General features: G+C 34.4%; 1 protein-coding gene across 1 annotated transcript; it reads right to left on the bottom strand.

Annotated features, from left to right (window-relative positions):
* Positions 1 to 292: 292 nt before the first annotated feature.
* LOC110446427 (prolyl 4-hydroxylase subunit alpha-1-like) lies at positions 293 to 16,332 on the bottom strand. Its single transcript, XM_021491581.1, has 13 exons — positions 15,965 to 16,332; positions 14,405 to 14,571; positions 11,231 to 11,571; positions 10,022 to 10,064; positions 8,852 to 9,000; positions 8,196 to 8,360; positions 6,693 to 6,760; positions 5,390 to 5,507; positions 4,813 to 4,863; positions 3,983 to 4,069; positions 2,340 to 2,408; positions 1,818 to 1,914; positions 293 to 996 (listed from the first exon to the last, which is right to left on the bottom strand). The coding sequence occupies exons 1-13, from the start codon at positions 16,150 to 16,152 to the stop codon at positions 905 to 907; spliced, it is 1,635 nt and encodes a 544-aa protein (XP_021347256.1). The 5' UTR covers positions 16,153 to 16,332; the 3' UTR covers positions 293 to 904.
* Positions 16,333 to 18,039: the final 1,707 nt, after the last annotated feature.

Raw genomic sequence — 18,039 nt, 5'->3', positions numbered from 1 at the left:
AGTCTCTTGAACTGCTTTAGGTTTTTTAAACATACGAATTAGGAAGTATCTATTGATTTTATCAGATATGGTAATAAAACTGTATTGCATAGCCCTAGCTCAATATTGCTATCAAAGTCCTCTAGACTTCTTATAAGTATTTAAAGGAAAATGAGTCGCATTTAGAAAATTTGCCCAACTACGAAAAATGGTCAAAATGGTCAAGAACCCATGTGATCTTTTTGCAATTCGTGAGAAGAAACGTCTTCAAATAACCGTAGATAAAAACAAAAAACAAGGAAGAAGTTAGGGAATCTTGTTTTATTTAGTTGTTGCATAATTAAAAACCCTATAAACTTTAAATTGATATTACCACTATCAAAATGAAAGCCGTTCCGGACCTATTAATATCGTGTTTGTCTCCTTAATTCCTTCTCTAGCTCCCTTGGACCAATGAATGGATCAGAAAGCGCTTGGTCCTTTTTTATTTGTTCATGGTTTCATTCCAACTCCAGTGCCAACACCAATGAGCAACGTTGATCGGAGTATTTGCCCTACGACTTAACCTTTTATCAAACTTGTTCCATAAATGTCTTAGCGGGAAGATGACAGAGATGCACGACGGTTGGTCTAGGTAAGTCAACAAAATCGTCAGACGTTTTTTATTTTTTATTTTCCACGTGCCAGTAACAATTATATGAATGAACGTTTTGATTAGTTATTAGACTTGATCTGTTTATTGCTTTCTTTCTTTTATTATTATTTCAAGTTGTTAGCGTGCGGCTAAATTCATGAATAAAAACAGGTTATTTAAAAAAAGTAAACGTACCATGAAACATAAATTTTAAATTGTATACATTGAACATGGCTGTCCGAAGAAAAAAGATAGAAAAAAATAAGTTAATAGATGAAAAGTATGAAAATATTAAATGTTGTCTATTTCGAAATTAGCCTTTTCTGTCTTGCCACAAAGCTTTCTAAGGACCTGTCCATGCTGTCGTATCCACTTATTGGCGACTGTGAAGAAAAAAAACATACAATAATTAACATTTTCCCTCCAGTACCAACAAACAATATCACCTCCTGCTCTTAAATATATGAAATATAGTACAAACCTGCTATCAAATATCAAATACGATTTCACAAATCCCTGAGTATCAAATATGGTAGTATCCTCCCCTCAAATATCAAATATGGTATTAACCTCCCCGCAAATATCTAATACGGTATTACCCTCCCCTCAAATATCAAATATGGTATATAACCCTCCCCTCAAATATATAAGTCGGTATTACCCTCCCCTCAAATACCAAAAACGGTACAAAAAAGTAGTGAAATTTACACTTAAAGTAGGTTAATCCTTTTGACAAACCAAAGTCATTTTGTTCTTTCTAGTCATATTTCTTACATTTTTAAGGTGAATTGGGCTTACAAAATGTGTATGCTTACACGCAACACGACAGGAACACGTTCATTTTCAAATAAGGCATGTCTTAACCCTATTTATCTCTTAAGGTTAAGCCAAGTGTATGATGTACTCTTTTACATTTCTGCATATTAAGACAACTAATTTAATACCTTCATTTATCACCTGAAAGGTAACAGGATGCGTGCCCCATCTGTCTTAGAATATTAAGTCACCGACACTAATTCCCTCATTTAATTTCTGAAGATTAGTTGAACTGCATGATGTACCCTCGTATAATCTCTGAAAGTTAAGTAATGCACGTGATGCACCCATACTTAATTAATCTCAAAGGATTAAGACAGCTGCATGTCATACACCATAAGTCTCTGAAGTTTAAGTCAACTACAGACTTAAAAATTGCATGGCGTACCCCATTTTGTGCCAAGTAGTACCGGGCAGCCTGCATGCATCATTTTCTTATTCGTGGATCCGTTTGGCAAAGTGTTGTACCAAAATACGGCCGATCCCTGGTTTAAACATAAAGCATGCCAATAAAAGTTAAATCTTATAAAGATAATTATATTTGCTTGAAAAATATACATTTTAAAATAAATGCTTAGTGAAAACAGCGTCAAGACAAGATTTCATACAATAATTTAATAAGTTTAATGTATGTAATAATATTGCACAACATTATTAGGTTACATGTATGTATAACTGCCTTTGTAAGAAACTGTCTTTAGTATATAACGTTTATTGACCTAAACACGTGATTTTAATATGATTAAACAATTTAATTTCTACGTTCTTTAACGAAGTAAGAATCTCCACTAGTTTGCCGTTAACAAGAAAATAGGGTCCTTTAAATAACATTTGGCATTTAATTTCAACCAATAACCTGTAGATGTATTACAAGGAAAATGTAACATCAAGTATTTAACAAAATAATTACCTCGGTAACAGGAACACGTGCTTTCAGTAGCGGAAATACTGTGGCGCCACCTGCCTTCACCGAACTTAACTGCAAATAACATTCAACAGGGTCACAATGGTTTTCACGCATCGAAATAAATTTTTGGTTTTATACTTCATTTTCACGGGTTAATGTTTTCTATTAATTTTCAATAAAAAGGTTGACAAATAAAAAAAATCATTTGTTTGGAATTTAACAAAGAAAATATTTATTTTCAAAACAAAATATGCTATTTATTGTACTCCGTTTAACAATCTATTATCTTTTTTTTGCCACAATGAGTTTTATGATACCAAAAATTATCAAATCCCTTATGTACAAATCAAATTCTTGATATCAGTTGGTATACATCCTGTCTTGATCAAAAACCTTCCTAGACCTATATAAGTAAACAGCAATGTAGTTTTTTTAAGATAGCTGGTTTATTTAACCTACTCTATAAACCTAGGGAGAGACGCTATTTTCTTCCAATTTATATGCCGGTTTAAAAACAATCATCTTTTTACTTATCGTACACACTTGTACAAAGGTTTCTGTTACATAAGATGAAACAAAATAATTGGAACCCATTTATACAAAGATGGGGATCAAATTGCGCCTCATTTATTTAACATATAAATGACGGCATAAAAACAAAATATCATGAAATATTGTACACTTGTATAAATTAAAATGGACAATCATTTTCTATTAAATTGAATAAAAAGGAGGAAGGGGTGGGAGGTGGCTTGAGATAAATATCACAATTAAAAGCTGCCACGTCGGATATTTTTGTAAACAAACTGGCTGTGCATGCGTGTTGCATCCCAATATAATTGTGGATGTATGGCAGTACGAGTTACTTCCCTTGTCCTAACAGTAAATCGAACTAAAACTGATTAGCGCTAAAAACATTAACGTAAATAACATAAATTAGCCTTTAGCTCTGCATCAAAACATACAAGGATGTGCCCTGTTTGTATTAAGGTTAAAAATAACAGAAAACCAAAGATTGAAAGTAAAGCATGTCATTTATTCAAAAGATAAAGTGACGGTATAAAAAATCATCTTTTTACTTATTGTACACTCTTGTACAAAGGTTTCTGTTAAATAAGATGAAACAAAATAATTAAAACACATTTATACAAAGATGGGGATCAACTCGTGCCAAAATACAGCCAAACAGTTTGGACATTACTCCGAAATATCTGGCAGAAATGTGCTGTCTTCAATATGAATACAGATAATTAATATCAACAATTATTTTTGGTTTCTATATTGTCAATATATTAATATCAAGAAAACGGATTCCTGCTTATATATATAAAAAAAAAATCATTATCAAAGCCTAAACTGTAACCTTAAAACAGTACCTATTCCGAAGGTGATAAGAGAAGGAATTGGAATCACATATATTTTATTCCGACCTAAAATGTCTATACAACACACCAAATATGTGTCGCAGACAAGCATTTCTGATGGACTCTCGTGACCATATTAAGTTTATTCCTGGCACTGTGACTGAGATTAATTATTCGGTATGTCACTGCATATACACAGTTTATTGTTTAAATAATCACAAATACACTTAACGAAGTATATAAAGTGGATGAGCAAGGGTAAAGGTTAACAAAGATACTCACATAAAACATCCATGTGGCTATTCTGTCCCCGGAGTCGTTGATTTCTAATGCTTCAGGTAACCCACCTCTACCCCATAACGGTTTACCCTGTCAACACAACAAGACGAAATGAGAAGTAATCTCTTTCGTTTTGTACTCAGTCTCGACTCAACTTGTCTCAGTTTGGCCCTTTTTTTAAAAAATAACATATTACATTTCTATTGTATCCCTTTCGGCTCTATGTTTCATTAATTTATGATTTACATAAATAGGGTTAGCACACAGTTTACCGTATTTGCTCCGTATGTGGTAATAACGTGACTATACAAAAGCTCACACCTACTTCACAGGTACAAATGCTATACGTGTTTAATAGATCTCTGGTTTATTAGTTTACCATATGTAATATAATGCTACCAGGAGTTTTGGAGCAGTTATTGTTATTCCTGACAATACATCATTAATATATCTGTCTGTAAAATATGAAACAGATGGATGAATAATCGATTTCTTGTTCAAAGTCCTCGATACGTTTTTCATCTTTTACAGAATACCAAATCAATAGCTAAAAATAAATCGGTTCAAATTGTAGTGCGTTCACAGTGCTATTGATAAGATGTTTCAGCATGTGTTGTGTGTTGTTATCGATATGCAAATGTTGCTACAGTGTAATACATCGGTTATCAGTATAATTTACGTTGTAAAAGCAATATTTTCGCACATTACACTTTGGTATTTACTGAAACATTTGTATATTATTTATGCATTAAAGTTAGATAAAAGAGACGATAAATGTCTTAACGGTTGACGTCATCAATTTATTTCAGACATGGATGATTGGTGATACTTACTAAGTGGTCGTTATGTGGACCGTACTCCCCGCCTACTCCATAGTTGACCACCTGGAACATATTTATACATTTAACCACAGTATGGGTACATACTTGATGACAGTACTTTTACATATTGAAAAGAAGTAGGTGTATACAGACAGCATTGGTACACGATATGAATGCCCAAGTCACTGGAGGATTATCTTTTCCTTGAAATTGTAATAGTTGTGTTGTTGCATTATTGCAGGAACTGATATTTCTCTTTCATAGCAGACAATTTTGAACTGAAACTCTTATTTCACGTCAATGTTTTATTTGATCTTCCTATTGAAAACAGGCATTCGCTTTTTTTGTGATATTTTTTTTGTCCTTTTATTTCGAACAAGTTATTCTTCGCAATTTTACTAGCAGAGAAACGATGTTTTTACGGAGTCTGCTATTGCAGACAGAGTTTCGAGAATTTTTATGGAGAACTACCGTTGAAATAAAGTCATAGTATCTTGACATTTTTCTTTTCCAAATTCTGTCGATATTTTATAAAAATGATGCTAACACACCGACGAAAGGTTCTGTACCGTAGATGGTGTACACGTACCTGGTAGCGTTCTACACTACTAAGGTGATCCCGGAAGGTCATGTCAAGCCCTGTGATAGTGGATATACGTTTGTTGAGACGTAGTAACAGATGATGATCTGTGTCCTTTAGCCAGGCTCTGTGTAAAACAGGTAACATTTGGTTAAATGTGATATAGCCGTTGATTGATCAAATGGTCAAGATCATTAGAAATAACATACTGTATAATATCAGCACACACAATAACAGCCAAAATATATTGCAAAATAGAAGAAGCATAATAACAGTAAAAGCTATGGGGTGATAAGTTTGTGACATAAGTGATATATTGACGGATATCTCGTTACAGAGTATAATGGAATCAAAGGGCCATAAAGAATCAATGAGTGAGGGAATAGGTCGCCTCGTAGAAAATATATAACAAGAAAAGCATAATGTATTAAATTAGCCGAGATAATGTTGAACTACAGTATTTTACTATGATATATCATGCATTCGCAATGTCAGTGTGAAGTGTAACCAAATTATCAGGGATGGCAGTTGGAATTGTCATTTATTTAACCAATAGATAAAAGGGACCGCGACAAGGAACCGGGGACATGTTAGAGTAAGCAGCAACAATCAATCTTACAAAGTGGTGTTCGCACAGCCTCACGGAATTAAATATAAAACAAATACGGTAAAACGAAACATGGTAGTAAAAACAAAGACAGAACAATAAAGACATCTAATCCTATTTCAAAAAGGATTGAATTTAAATAAAGCAGGGCAATTTGTTTTGGTCTCACGGCTGTCCTTATTAAAAATGCACAGTTGAAAACTACCGATTATACATGGGACCCATACCAGCCCCCTTATACAATCATGTTTTGGGAAAGGGATGTTTTTTTCCCTTTTTCTGAAATACCCAAACTTATACTATTGAACGGGCTGTGAAAAACGTTCGTCAAGCTCACTTAAGTGTTGTTGAATTGTTTGGTTTGGTTATAATTTGTTCAACATCCTATGAACAACTAAGGTCATTTAATATGTGCCTCCATGTGTCTTGTGTATACGTGCATGTATGTGTGTGTGCCGGAGACAAGGTATGTTGATTTTATTGCCTCCTTGTGATAGCACGGACCTGACGCCAAATGTATAGTGCTACCTCACTGACATACCGTGCCGAAGGCACCCAGCACCGCATTCTACCCGGTCATAAATTATTACCTGCTTCGAAAAAAAGGCATTTAAAACAGTAGTACATCTCAGCTTTGATAGAGGACAACTTTTTCTTTCCTAATATCACCAAACCTGCAGTAATGAACGGACTGTGTAAACTTACGTTTGGCTTACTCTTTTGTTGGCCATGAGATGTTGTCCACTTTCAGCAAAAATCTTTGAATATGTCAACTGAAAAGAGAAACCCCACCTGGTAAGAGACGTCCATATCTGACAATAAACAATTCAACTCTCAAGAAAGTTCGTTGGGGTAGAGAATACGTCCCAAGATAATAAGTTCTCCAGTTCGGACAATGAATATACTAAAGTTTTGTTTTAAGTGAACAACAATAAAAACAAAAACTGAAGTACAGTGCATTCTATTACATATCGACTGCTTCAAAACACAGCATACTTTAATATTGTGAAATATCTATATATTAAATTATACATTCTTTACAAGACATTGGAATAGTCAATAGCTATTATGTCATTGTTTTCCAATAAGTAATTGTGCACTACGAGGTCCTATGCTGCCATTATTTGTCGTAAAGTATGTAAAACTACTTCCTCATTCAATATGCAGTAGTTAATTCTTTATTGTAAATAATCTTGAATAGTTGAAGTTATATCAACGCAGACACAGCTTTAATGTAACCGTCCAGTATTAAACTTTTTGTCAATACATCTAGAACAATATTTATAGCTATACCATCACTTATCAAACGATCGTGTTAGTGGAACGGTTTACCGAGAAACGTTCACCCAGTCAAATATTCGCCCATCACTGGTAAAAACCGTATTCGCCCAGCGTTAATTACGCTTTTCACTTGAAATTACTATAAGAAGATTTGTATACTTGTATTCACTGTCATGATAAATTAAGTCTCACTGTGGAGGGCGAAAAGGGCGAAAATAACCCGAAATACAATATGCCATCACTCATTGTGAATCATCGCACTTTTGGTATGGAGGCTGTTGAAGCGCTCATTTTAGTCTTGTCATAAAAAAGTAAAAAGTCAAATAAAGAGAAAAAAACACTGCAGCTAAAACGTTCATTTGAACTTTCCATCCAACTGTGTTCATATTTCTCTCTTATGTCTTTTTCTACGTCTTGTCATCTTTTGAATGATAGTTAAAATCTAAAATGACCAATTTGGTCCTCAATGGTGTGAGATTTACTCGAATTCTTTTCAGCTTCATCTAGCAGCTTTTAACCAAACTGTGTACAGATGATTATCGCACGAGTGTAGTTATTTTTCGAAGTGACCCTTTATCCATGATGGCCTCTGATTACCTGATACATCTTCATTCAAGCCGATTTCAATGAAAGTTTGGAAAATGGTCCTCTAATGAACAATAGTAATCGCATAAACAATGACTTACCTGCCAAAAATGTTAACTTCTATATCACTTAAATGCCTGAAAGTGTGCGCAGTTGTTGAATGATGAAGCGCCATAAGACATGAATGAGATGAATGTTTTGAAAGGCCTATTAAATTGTAACATAACAATTTTCTGCTTTGATATTTTAGCAACAAGATGAAAGTATTGATATAAAGATGAAGATAACAAATGCCAATTAAAAAGTACGTACATAATTGTAAAAATGAGGAAAAAAACTTACAGATTTTTCGCCTTCGTTACGTAGGAATTCCATCTCACTGTTGGATATGACGTTGTGATAGATTATTATGATAGGTTTTGAGTTGACAATCTCTGCTCTAATCTTGTAAAACGGAATCCGGGTATTCGTCAGGAAACATTTCAATCTGGCTTGCATTTTCGCAGACTAAAATAAAAAGAAAAGACATCACTATATCAATAATGATAACTCTCGAATGCATTCAATTTATATCTAACAAACAATATTAAGTTAACTGATTTGTTCACCACAGTACTGCATAATCGTTGTGTAAATAAAATATAGCAAGGTAGGAACTTATCTATTTCAAAATATGTAAATATCTGACACAAAATGTTCTTGCTAAGGGAGGTAATAACGAGTTAAATAATATAGTATCACAAGGAGAGGTCATACACAGAGGTTAACCAACGAGTAATTGTAGTTTTTCATGTTGATGTTACTCACGTTAATTTTTTTTCAAATTGTATAAAGACAATAGGTTTACTGTCTTATCTCGGAGGAAATCAATTTTCAGTGATTGATCATGGAAACACTAATCACATATCAGAAGTTATTTTTTCTTTTGTTAAAACTGTTATTTTTAATGGTTTCAATTCACACGTATATATAATATTATATGTGATAGGTGACACTACCTTCAGTGGTCCCCGACATAATGCCTCGTATGGAGCCTGGTATCTGTCTGTATACTCAGGAGGCTGTAGTTTCTCTCGAGATGTTCCTTTAGGAAGGGCGGCTAATCGGGTTTTGTAAAATTCATAATTGGACCCTCGCTTACTTGCATCTTCATTATAAAAGACATTGATTGCAAACTCAAGGTCATATTGTTAGCACAATGAAAACGTATAGGTAGTGGCGTAAATAAGTGGAAACCTACACATAATGACGAAAGTATAACATTCGATACATAGATAAAATGACTACTTATCATTTTTAGATATTGTGACATACAGAATATTTCATAGTCTGTGTTAAATTCAATAATGCCAACGCGGAGGAATAAAACTGTCTTGTACTAGGAAAAACCTAAAGAGTGTATATACAACGTAACACTGGAATAGATGTTCCTGTAAATGTAACCCTTATAATATAATTATTATATATATATATATATTAATTACTCCACCTAGGTTATTAGATATACATGGGCAGAGGAAATTCCACGACGACATCACGTTTTCGTTGAAAGCCGGAGTGGAATTTGGCAAAATTCGTCTTAATATACATGTAGTACATAGTTTTATAACACTATCATACTAGACTAAATATATAGAGGATATTTAATGGTGTCTCCAGTAATAACAAATACATTTCACGACTGTGGGTAATATTTTAATATATTTCACGAGTGCGCAGCAAAGCATAAAACTGTGTGTACCAAACATTTACCATAGCAACGACTTATTCTATCGTCGCTTCATTTGAATCTTAACAAAAGGTCGTTGCCTTTGAATGCAGCTTATCACAAGACTGGATTTGTTTTATGTGTATGACTTAACTCCAAGATAGATATTACTATGTTTATTTCCCTAACATTAGACCAGATGATTCTGTTTGTATAACCTGAGGCATTGATAAGTTTATTTTGAAGTGTACTTCCCTGGCACTATAGCCGATGATTCTTTGTTTGTTTCTAACACAAGATTAGATGCTTATAATTATATAGCTAAGATATTAAAATAGTTTGCTACTAGTACTAGGCATGGGGTTTCGGTTTATGCAGTTATTTGCAATGGGACAGTGAACAATGAACATATAAATATATCATTTACGACTTATAATCGTTCAATGATAAACTAACTTACCTGATTTTTCGAGCACTTCAACTGCCTTCCATGCCATGCCGACCTAGGAAGTAAAACCGTATACTTCATGTTAAACTCTAATTAAATATTTCACATCATTTTTGATCACTATGGTTAGTAGTTATTGTAACATTTATGAAATTAAAGTTTTGTTTTTCAAGTTGTGCGACTAGGAAAGTAGTCAGAAATCCTATACCACATCGTCAATACACGACAAAATCCTATCTCAAACTCTATGGGAAAGACCACACACTTGTGTTTTCTAACGAATCAGAAAGCACTAATTTATTGCGCGGACGAATATATTCACGAGTGAACGGAGCGCACGAGTCTATACATCCGCACAATAAATGAATGCTTTCTGATTCGTTAGAAAAAGACAAGTGTGTGGTCTTGCTTTTATCACATACCTTCCGTATTTGGTAGAGATGTATGCCAAGATTTTATAAACTGATTTTTTTTTTGCAAATACCGAGACCTTTTCAGTTCGCCATGACAAAGGGGATTCCCATAAAAAGTAGTTCCGGCTAATAGATAAATACAACATTCCGCATTGCACATGTGCAATACAGAACGCTTGTATTACTGTAACAAGATTCTACAGGTATGTGATAAAAAAAGTTATCACTTAAAATGTCCAGGAAGTGCAGATAAATTCATTAAATGATAAAATGTACAAAATAATGAAAATTCATCATATCGTCTATACATAATTCTTGTATGCTTTTCTTGTACACACATGAAAACAAGCATGCCATATGTGCATCTTTCAGAAAGTAAAAGCAATCTAAGATGTGCATTATTTATAAAATGAACTAAATAAATAAATGAAAAATGCATTGTCACTATTATTTTGTAATATTTCCCCTGAATCTTCAAGTATTAAATCATAATTGGACTTGTTATTTTTTAGAGATAGCAGTTCAATATTCTCTTGATGTCGTCACGTCAGTTGTAAAGATACAGTGGGTTTTCCAAAAACGATACTCCCTATCGCCGATTTGTTTACGTTCCGTCTTGTTATATGATAACAATACAACTTCATCTCATTCATAATATAACCATTTATGACTTTTCTCGAAGTGAATATGTGGTTTCATGGGGACGAGGAGATATTGACAAAGTGGGAAAACATATATTCACCTCTTATAAGTCCATAATTGATATATATATATATAGCAAATATCAAAGTGCTTATTTCTTATTTACCTGATAATAGGCAGATGCCAATATTTTCCGTAGAGTATCCTCCTCGAATTTTGAATCTGACCCTAGCTGTCCTTTACTATTGGTTTCCAGCAATGACGTCATCCATGTAATACCGTCATAATGCATGCCCAAATCTATTGCACCTCTTGCGATTGCTAGCATTTCCCGCCATGACAGTGGATTGGAACTCTCCTGTAGCACGGTTCCATTAACCAGTTGTTGGAGGTCAAGCTGATAGATTCGCCAAAGCCGAAGGATCCCTCGAACTGCGCCCAAGATGTCATCTTTCGTGGGCCAAATTTTAACAGCGTTCAAGGCAATTTTCTTCGATATTTGTAAATCTTGAAATGAATAATAATATCAGTTGAGGATATCTTTAACTACTAATGATTTGTTCATTGTCTCTATCATCCTTCGTCTTTGGGTTTCCAAAGATGGAGGTTGATGAAGACTATGCACAATTTTTATGCTCGCCATCATGATCTCGACTGTTTTCTATAATGCTAATTAGCGTCACTTTCCGAGTTCTCGATATGTGGACGTGATATTACGTGAGTTTGACTTTGATTTACATGGTGGGTGTCATCGATGAGCAAAAGACGTCTACCCTTCCGAAACACCTGGTCTTATTATTATTGACCTTTTGCAAGGTTTACCATGTAAAGCTTTCCGTTATACACAATTTATTCCTTAGTGTTATCGATTTTGAGTTGAAATTATGGTTGATAGACTTTATTCTCTTGTTTTTTTAAACAATACGTCGTGTACATGTTGTTCTATTGATATTTCTTATACAAAACATTGATTCAGTCTCAAACTTGTTAGACACCAGGGAACTAGTTGCATCCTAGTTATTCATATGTAAGTTGCATATCTCAGATCTTCCAAAAAAAATCTATGTTTAAATAAGGATAATTTGACAGCGCTGAATTCATAAAGGTTTTAAAACTAACTGATATAGAAGAGGTTTACAACTCGTACCATTCCGGGGCATTCTCCAGAAATGTTTAAAGTCATGGATTACATTTGTCAGTCACATAGAGACATAAAATGTTAACAATATCCTTTTATGTGTTAATTACCGCATCATGATGACTTAACATATTAACTATGAATATATACACTACTTGGTGTCCTTATTCTTATATTGAAGATTGGTTTATTTACTTTGTATACAAGAAACATCTGTAGATAAATGTAAACATCGAATTTTAGAATAGGGTATTCTGTCGTTGCGTATCGCAGAGTTATCTTCTCTTGTGAACAGGTATTGATTGTTACGTCATTGGTTTGTGCGAGAAAATTACGTCGTTTTCTCAAAAATCGATGACGTTACACTCACAAACAAATGACGTAACAAATCTATTTCTGCCGGAAAGCTACCAAATAGGTGGGAAAATGCTCATGTTACCCCAATTTATAAGGGCAAGGGAGATAAAAGTAATCCATCCAACTATAGACCATGAGGTGATGAATTGGCCTCAAACTTCAAACTATTTGCTGATGATACCTCCTTATATGGTCTCATTGAGGGAGACAGGCAAGAATGTGCTAATATATTAAATGATGATCTAAGGAAAATTTCAATCTGGGCTAGAAAATGGGGAATTATCTTTAATCCAGATAAAACTGTAGCCCTGCTCTTCTCGAGGCGGGTTGACTCTGAGACACTTCATCCCAACCTATATTTTTATGAATCATCAATTATTAATGTTTCTAATCATAAACACCTAGGTTTGTTTTCAACAGCAAGGCTAATTGGTCTAACCACATAAACTATATATACGAAAAAGCTTATAAAAGAATTAATATACTTAGAATGTTGAAATACAAAATTGATAGAAAATCACTCGAAACTATATATATCACATTTATACGTCCAATTCTGGAATATGCAAATATTATATGGGCAAACTGCACGCAGAATGAATGCAGTGTCTTGGAGTCTATCCAACTAGAAGCAGCACGTATTATCTTAGGGTTAAGACGTGGAACAAGTCATGCTATCTTATATAGAGAATCTGGTTTTATAACACTTAATAGAAGAAGACATTTGCATCAAAATATTACTTTTTATAAAATATATAATAGGAAATGTCCCTCTCATGTCTATGATATAATTCAACCGTACATTAATGATAATACTGACAATTATCATCTTCGCCACAATAGAATTTTTGATGTTCCTATACCAAGAACTCAGTTATATAATGCCAGTTTTTTCCCGAAACTGATGTCTGAATGGAATAATCCAACTTGCCTGTATCCCACTATGACATCCATTGGACCTATAAAAAGAGATTTTCTACACTCAGATGAAATGGATTTTCAACCCCAATGTACTGATATTTTTAAATACAATGGTGATCGAAAATTTAATATTACCTTATGTCAACTTAGAAACTGTGCCAGTAACCTGAATTCAGATCTATTTGAATCTCACCTAATTGATACCCCTGCCTGCTTATGTAGTTCTCCTGTTGAGGATTGTGATCACTTCTTCTTCCATTGTACTCTGTATACTAATCAAAGGCAAATTCTCCTGAACTCCATTTCTGCTTTTAATGACATTATTCCATTAAATACTCAGACTTTTCTTTATGGATGTCAAAGACTCGATATCAATATGAACATAAGTATCTTGGAGATGGTTAAGAGATTCGTTAAAGATACAAGACGCTTTAACTAGATTACACTTACTTGTTAATCTCATGACTTTGCTGTATGGAATGATACCAGTACATAATTGTACTATGTGCTGTCCACCAGCATAATTTCAATTGCCATTTTTTGTAAAATCTAGTTTTTATACAACCATTACCAAATTTTTTTTAAGAATGACATGCAGATATCAATATTCATGTACATACTATACATGTTTTATCATTACTTCAATTCAATATGATGTGTGTAAACTGTTTATAACTGTAAGGAGAGGGCGCTCATAGGCTTTGCCTGTTGCCCAATTCCTTTTTATCTAAGATCTGAACAATAAATATTCTGAAATGAAACGTAACAATCAATACCTGTTCACAAGGGAAGATAACTCTGCAATACGCAAAGACGGAATAGAAGAACAGTTAACACATATTGGGCTTAGGGGAAACCTGCTTTCGTAATTTAAGGAAACCTTATAAGTTTTACGTCTCTGTAAGGTCAATTGTGTTAGAATACCTTTAGCGGCGTAGGTGTCCGGACAATCGTCACAAAAGATCTCTTCAAAAACCTTCTCCCAGTCCTCAGCCACTCGAAGTATTAAGCGTAAGGCATTTATTGGATGGCCAACCCACAGTCCGGCATCATCTACCGTCGAGCGTTGTGTGTAAATGTTTTCAACAAATCTGTATCATAAAAATATGATTTTTTTGGGGGGGGGGTTTGGTTTTTTTTTATAAATATATAGGAAACAGTTTTGTATTATTAAAATGAAAATGAAAATGAATCATATATTTGTTCCCTTGTATATTTAACTGCTTGTACGCATGTTATCAGCCAGAAAACAAATGTATCAAAATAAAATACATTATCTTCTGAGAAATAAGAAAAATAACCTCGAAAAATAGTGTACTGTTCAGCTTATCTACCTAAAACTTAAACAAGTTGCTGACTAAACGACATTTAGGACGGAAAAATCACATTACACAGCAAAAAATTGCACTTTTCTGTTTCAGTTTGTCAGTTTGATCAGTGGATAGAGTTCATCTTCTGGAATAATGCAGCATCTTGTATTATCACAGTTTGAAACACATTAGCTTGTATTACATAACCTCAAAAACAAGCTGTATCACTATTATGAGGGTAACTCGGGTATGTAATAAACTGTTTTAAACAGTTTAAATGTAACCTGTTTATAGTTACCCGGTCTACTCTTAATTCTTTGTCGTTGATCCAACGATCACAGTATCATTGGTAACAGATGCAGTCAAAGTGAAATCTGTCTTTAGTCTGCCTTCGGCTTACGTTATATAATAGCTATTATTTTTTTAATATTACTTATATGTTATTATATGTGTATTGTACTCTGACGTAAGTATTCAGTTTTTCTATGTGTTTCGATATAGAGCGGATTGCTTCGAAATTTGACAACATTAAAATTTATTATATTAACTCTGTTGAAATTAACTGCTTGCTCCTTGTCATATTTTATGTAATTCGTATCCTGCAAACATACGTATGCAAGGATCAAGTTGTGAATTTTACCGTTGATTTTACTTCGTTGTACCGTATATAGTTACTGTATTATAACTATACCTTACCTTAAATATCACGAGCGCGTTACTGAGCTGTACGACAATGAGCCATTGTGTACCAGGGTCGAGTCCTTTTGTTCCTCCTCGGATCGATCAGAACATGGTATAAATCATTTATAACAGATGCGGTCTGCAAGATGTCAACGTTGTACGTACAGATCGAATACGTTTTTAGTTTTGAAGTGTGGGGTCTAGTCTCAGTAATTGATTATGTTGTGCAGTGTGTATGTGTGTTTGTGCGTTGCTAGAGTAAATATAACGTTAACAATTGGCAGTTTTATGCTTTTTTGTTGTTTTTTTCTTTCAAACTTTCAAATACAATTTTATGCCTACGAGACATATTACAAAAGGACAATGATTCAGAGTAAAGTAGGGGTATATCAAACCAGCAAATAAAGAAGTATGCTACTGTGTTAAAACTAGTGAATTTCCCTTATATGTAATCTACGACTTTCTGTAAAACTATCCCAACATTAACACTTACTTTATCACTTTGTCCCCCACGTGTGTTCCATTGTTTACACTTGTGTCCTTGTACCTCATGAGGGCGCGTGTAAGACGCCCCTCCTCCTCATATAACGTTTCCACACGCTGCACAGACGAGAATATATGTCCTTGGGTCAGGCTTATACACGCCCAAAACACTGCTACCACACAACAATTAATATTCATTGTATATTAAAACGTCAAAACACCGAAATACCGTGGAAGTGTGACGTCAGTACCGTGTAGAGAGTCCTTTCTATGTTGTCTATATCGGCGTCATGAATTAATGATGAAGTTGTAAAAATAATATTCTCTATCGTACGTATCCAATCAGAGGATGCACACGTGTTGTCTCAGTCATAAGCCAACGACACGTCACCAATCAATTATTAACTAGTGTATTGTGTCCACAATTTGTGGTCCACGGGTGGTGAAGGAGGATATCATAGGTATAACTTACCTGGACAGGAAAGAGTGTGTAGGTATGGATTGTATATCTGGAGTGGCAATATATGTGTTGGGAGGAGGTCATAAGTACACTTTATACAGGGAAATATTTGGCCTATGCTTGTAAAATCCATATTCGCTCAAAGCTTAGGTTTAATGTAATGATTATTTCACATTAATTACCACCGATGAAGAGGGTGCAATTTCACGGTGGAAAGTACTGAATAAGAAATTAGAATATATGAGTTGGGAGAGATGTATCATGAAAAATGCATATATAATTGGAGCATGAACGTTGAAGGAGATCATAAGGATAATATGTATAAAATAGGAATATGAGATTTGAAAAGGATGTCGTAGGTACAAACTACATGGAATGGGAATATGTGAGTTAGAAGGGAAGTAATAGGGATAAATTATAAGGAATGGGAATATGTGAGTTAGGTGGGAGGTTATAGGGATAGTGTACATGGAATGGGAATATGTGAGTTAGGTGGGAGGTTATAGGGATAGTGTATATGGAATAGGAATATGTGAGTTAGGTGGGAGGTTATAGGGATAGTGTATATGGAATGGGAATATGTGAGTTTGGAGGGAAGTTATAGGGATATTGTATATGGAATGGGAATATGTGAGTTAGGTGGGAGGTTATAGGGATAGTGTATATGGAATAGGAATATGTGAGTTAGGTGGGAGGTTATAGGGATAGTGTATATGGAATGGGAATATGTGAGTTTGGAGGGAAGTTATAGGGATATTGTATATGGAATGGGAATATGTGAGTTAGGTGGGAGGTTATAGGGATAGTGTATATGGAATAGGAATATGTGAGTTAGGAGGGAGGTTATAGGGATAGTGTATATGGAATAGGAATATGTGAGTTAGGAGGGAGGTTATAGGGATATTGTATATGGAATGGGAATATGTGAGTTAGGTGGGAGGTTATAGGGATATTGTATATGGAATAGGAATATGTGAGTTTGGAGGGAGGTTATAGGGATAGTGTATATGGAATAGGAATATGTGAGTTAGGAGGGAGGTTATAGAGATATTGTATATGGAATAGGAATATGTGAGTAAGGTGGGAGGTCATAGGGATAGTGTATATGGAATGGGAAAATGTGAGTAGTGTATATGGAATGGGAATATGTGAGTTTGGAGGGAAGTTATAGGGATATTGTATATGGAATGGGAAGATGTGAGTTAGGTGGGAGGTTATAGGGATAGTGTACATGGAATGGGAATATGTGAGTTAGGTGGGAGGTTCTAGGGATATTGTATATGGAATGGGAATATGTGAGTTAGTTGGGAGGTTATAGGGATAGTGTATGGGGAATGGGAATATGTGAGTTAGGTGGGAAGTTATAGGGATATTGTATATGGAATGGGAATATGTGAGTAAGGTGGGAGGTCATAGGGATAGTGTATATGGAATGGGAATATGTGAGTTAGGTTGGAGGTTATAGGGATATTGTATATGGGATAGGAATATGTGAGTTAGGAGGGAGGTTATAGAGATATTGTATATGGAATAGGAATATGTGAGTAAGGTGGGAGGTCATAGGGATAGTGTATATGGAATGGGAATATGTGAGTTTGGAGGGAAGTTATAGGGATAGTGTATGG

Source organism: Mizuhopecten yessoensis, unplaced genomic scaffold, assembly GCF_002113885.1.
Source record: "Mizuhopecten yessoensis strain PY_sf001 unplaced genomic scaffold, ASM211388v2 scaffold2691, whole genome shotgun sequence".
Lineage (NCBI taxonomy): Eukaryota > Metazoa > Mollusca > Bivalvia > Pectinida > Pectinidae > Mizuhopecten > Mizuhopecten yessoensis.
Note: the sequence above shows the minus strand (reverse complement) of the source record. Positions and strands in the feature narration are given on the sequence as shown.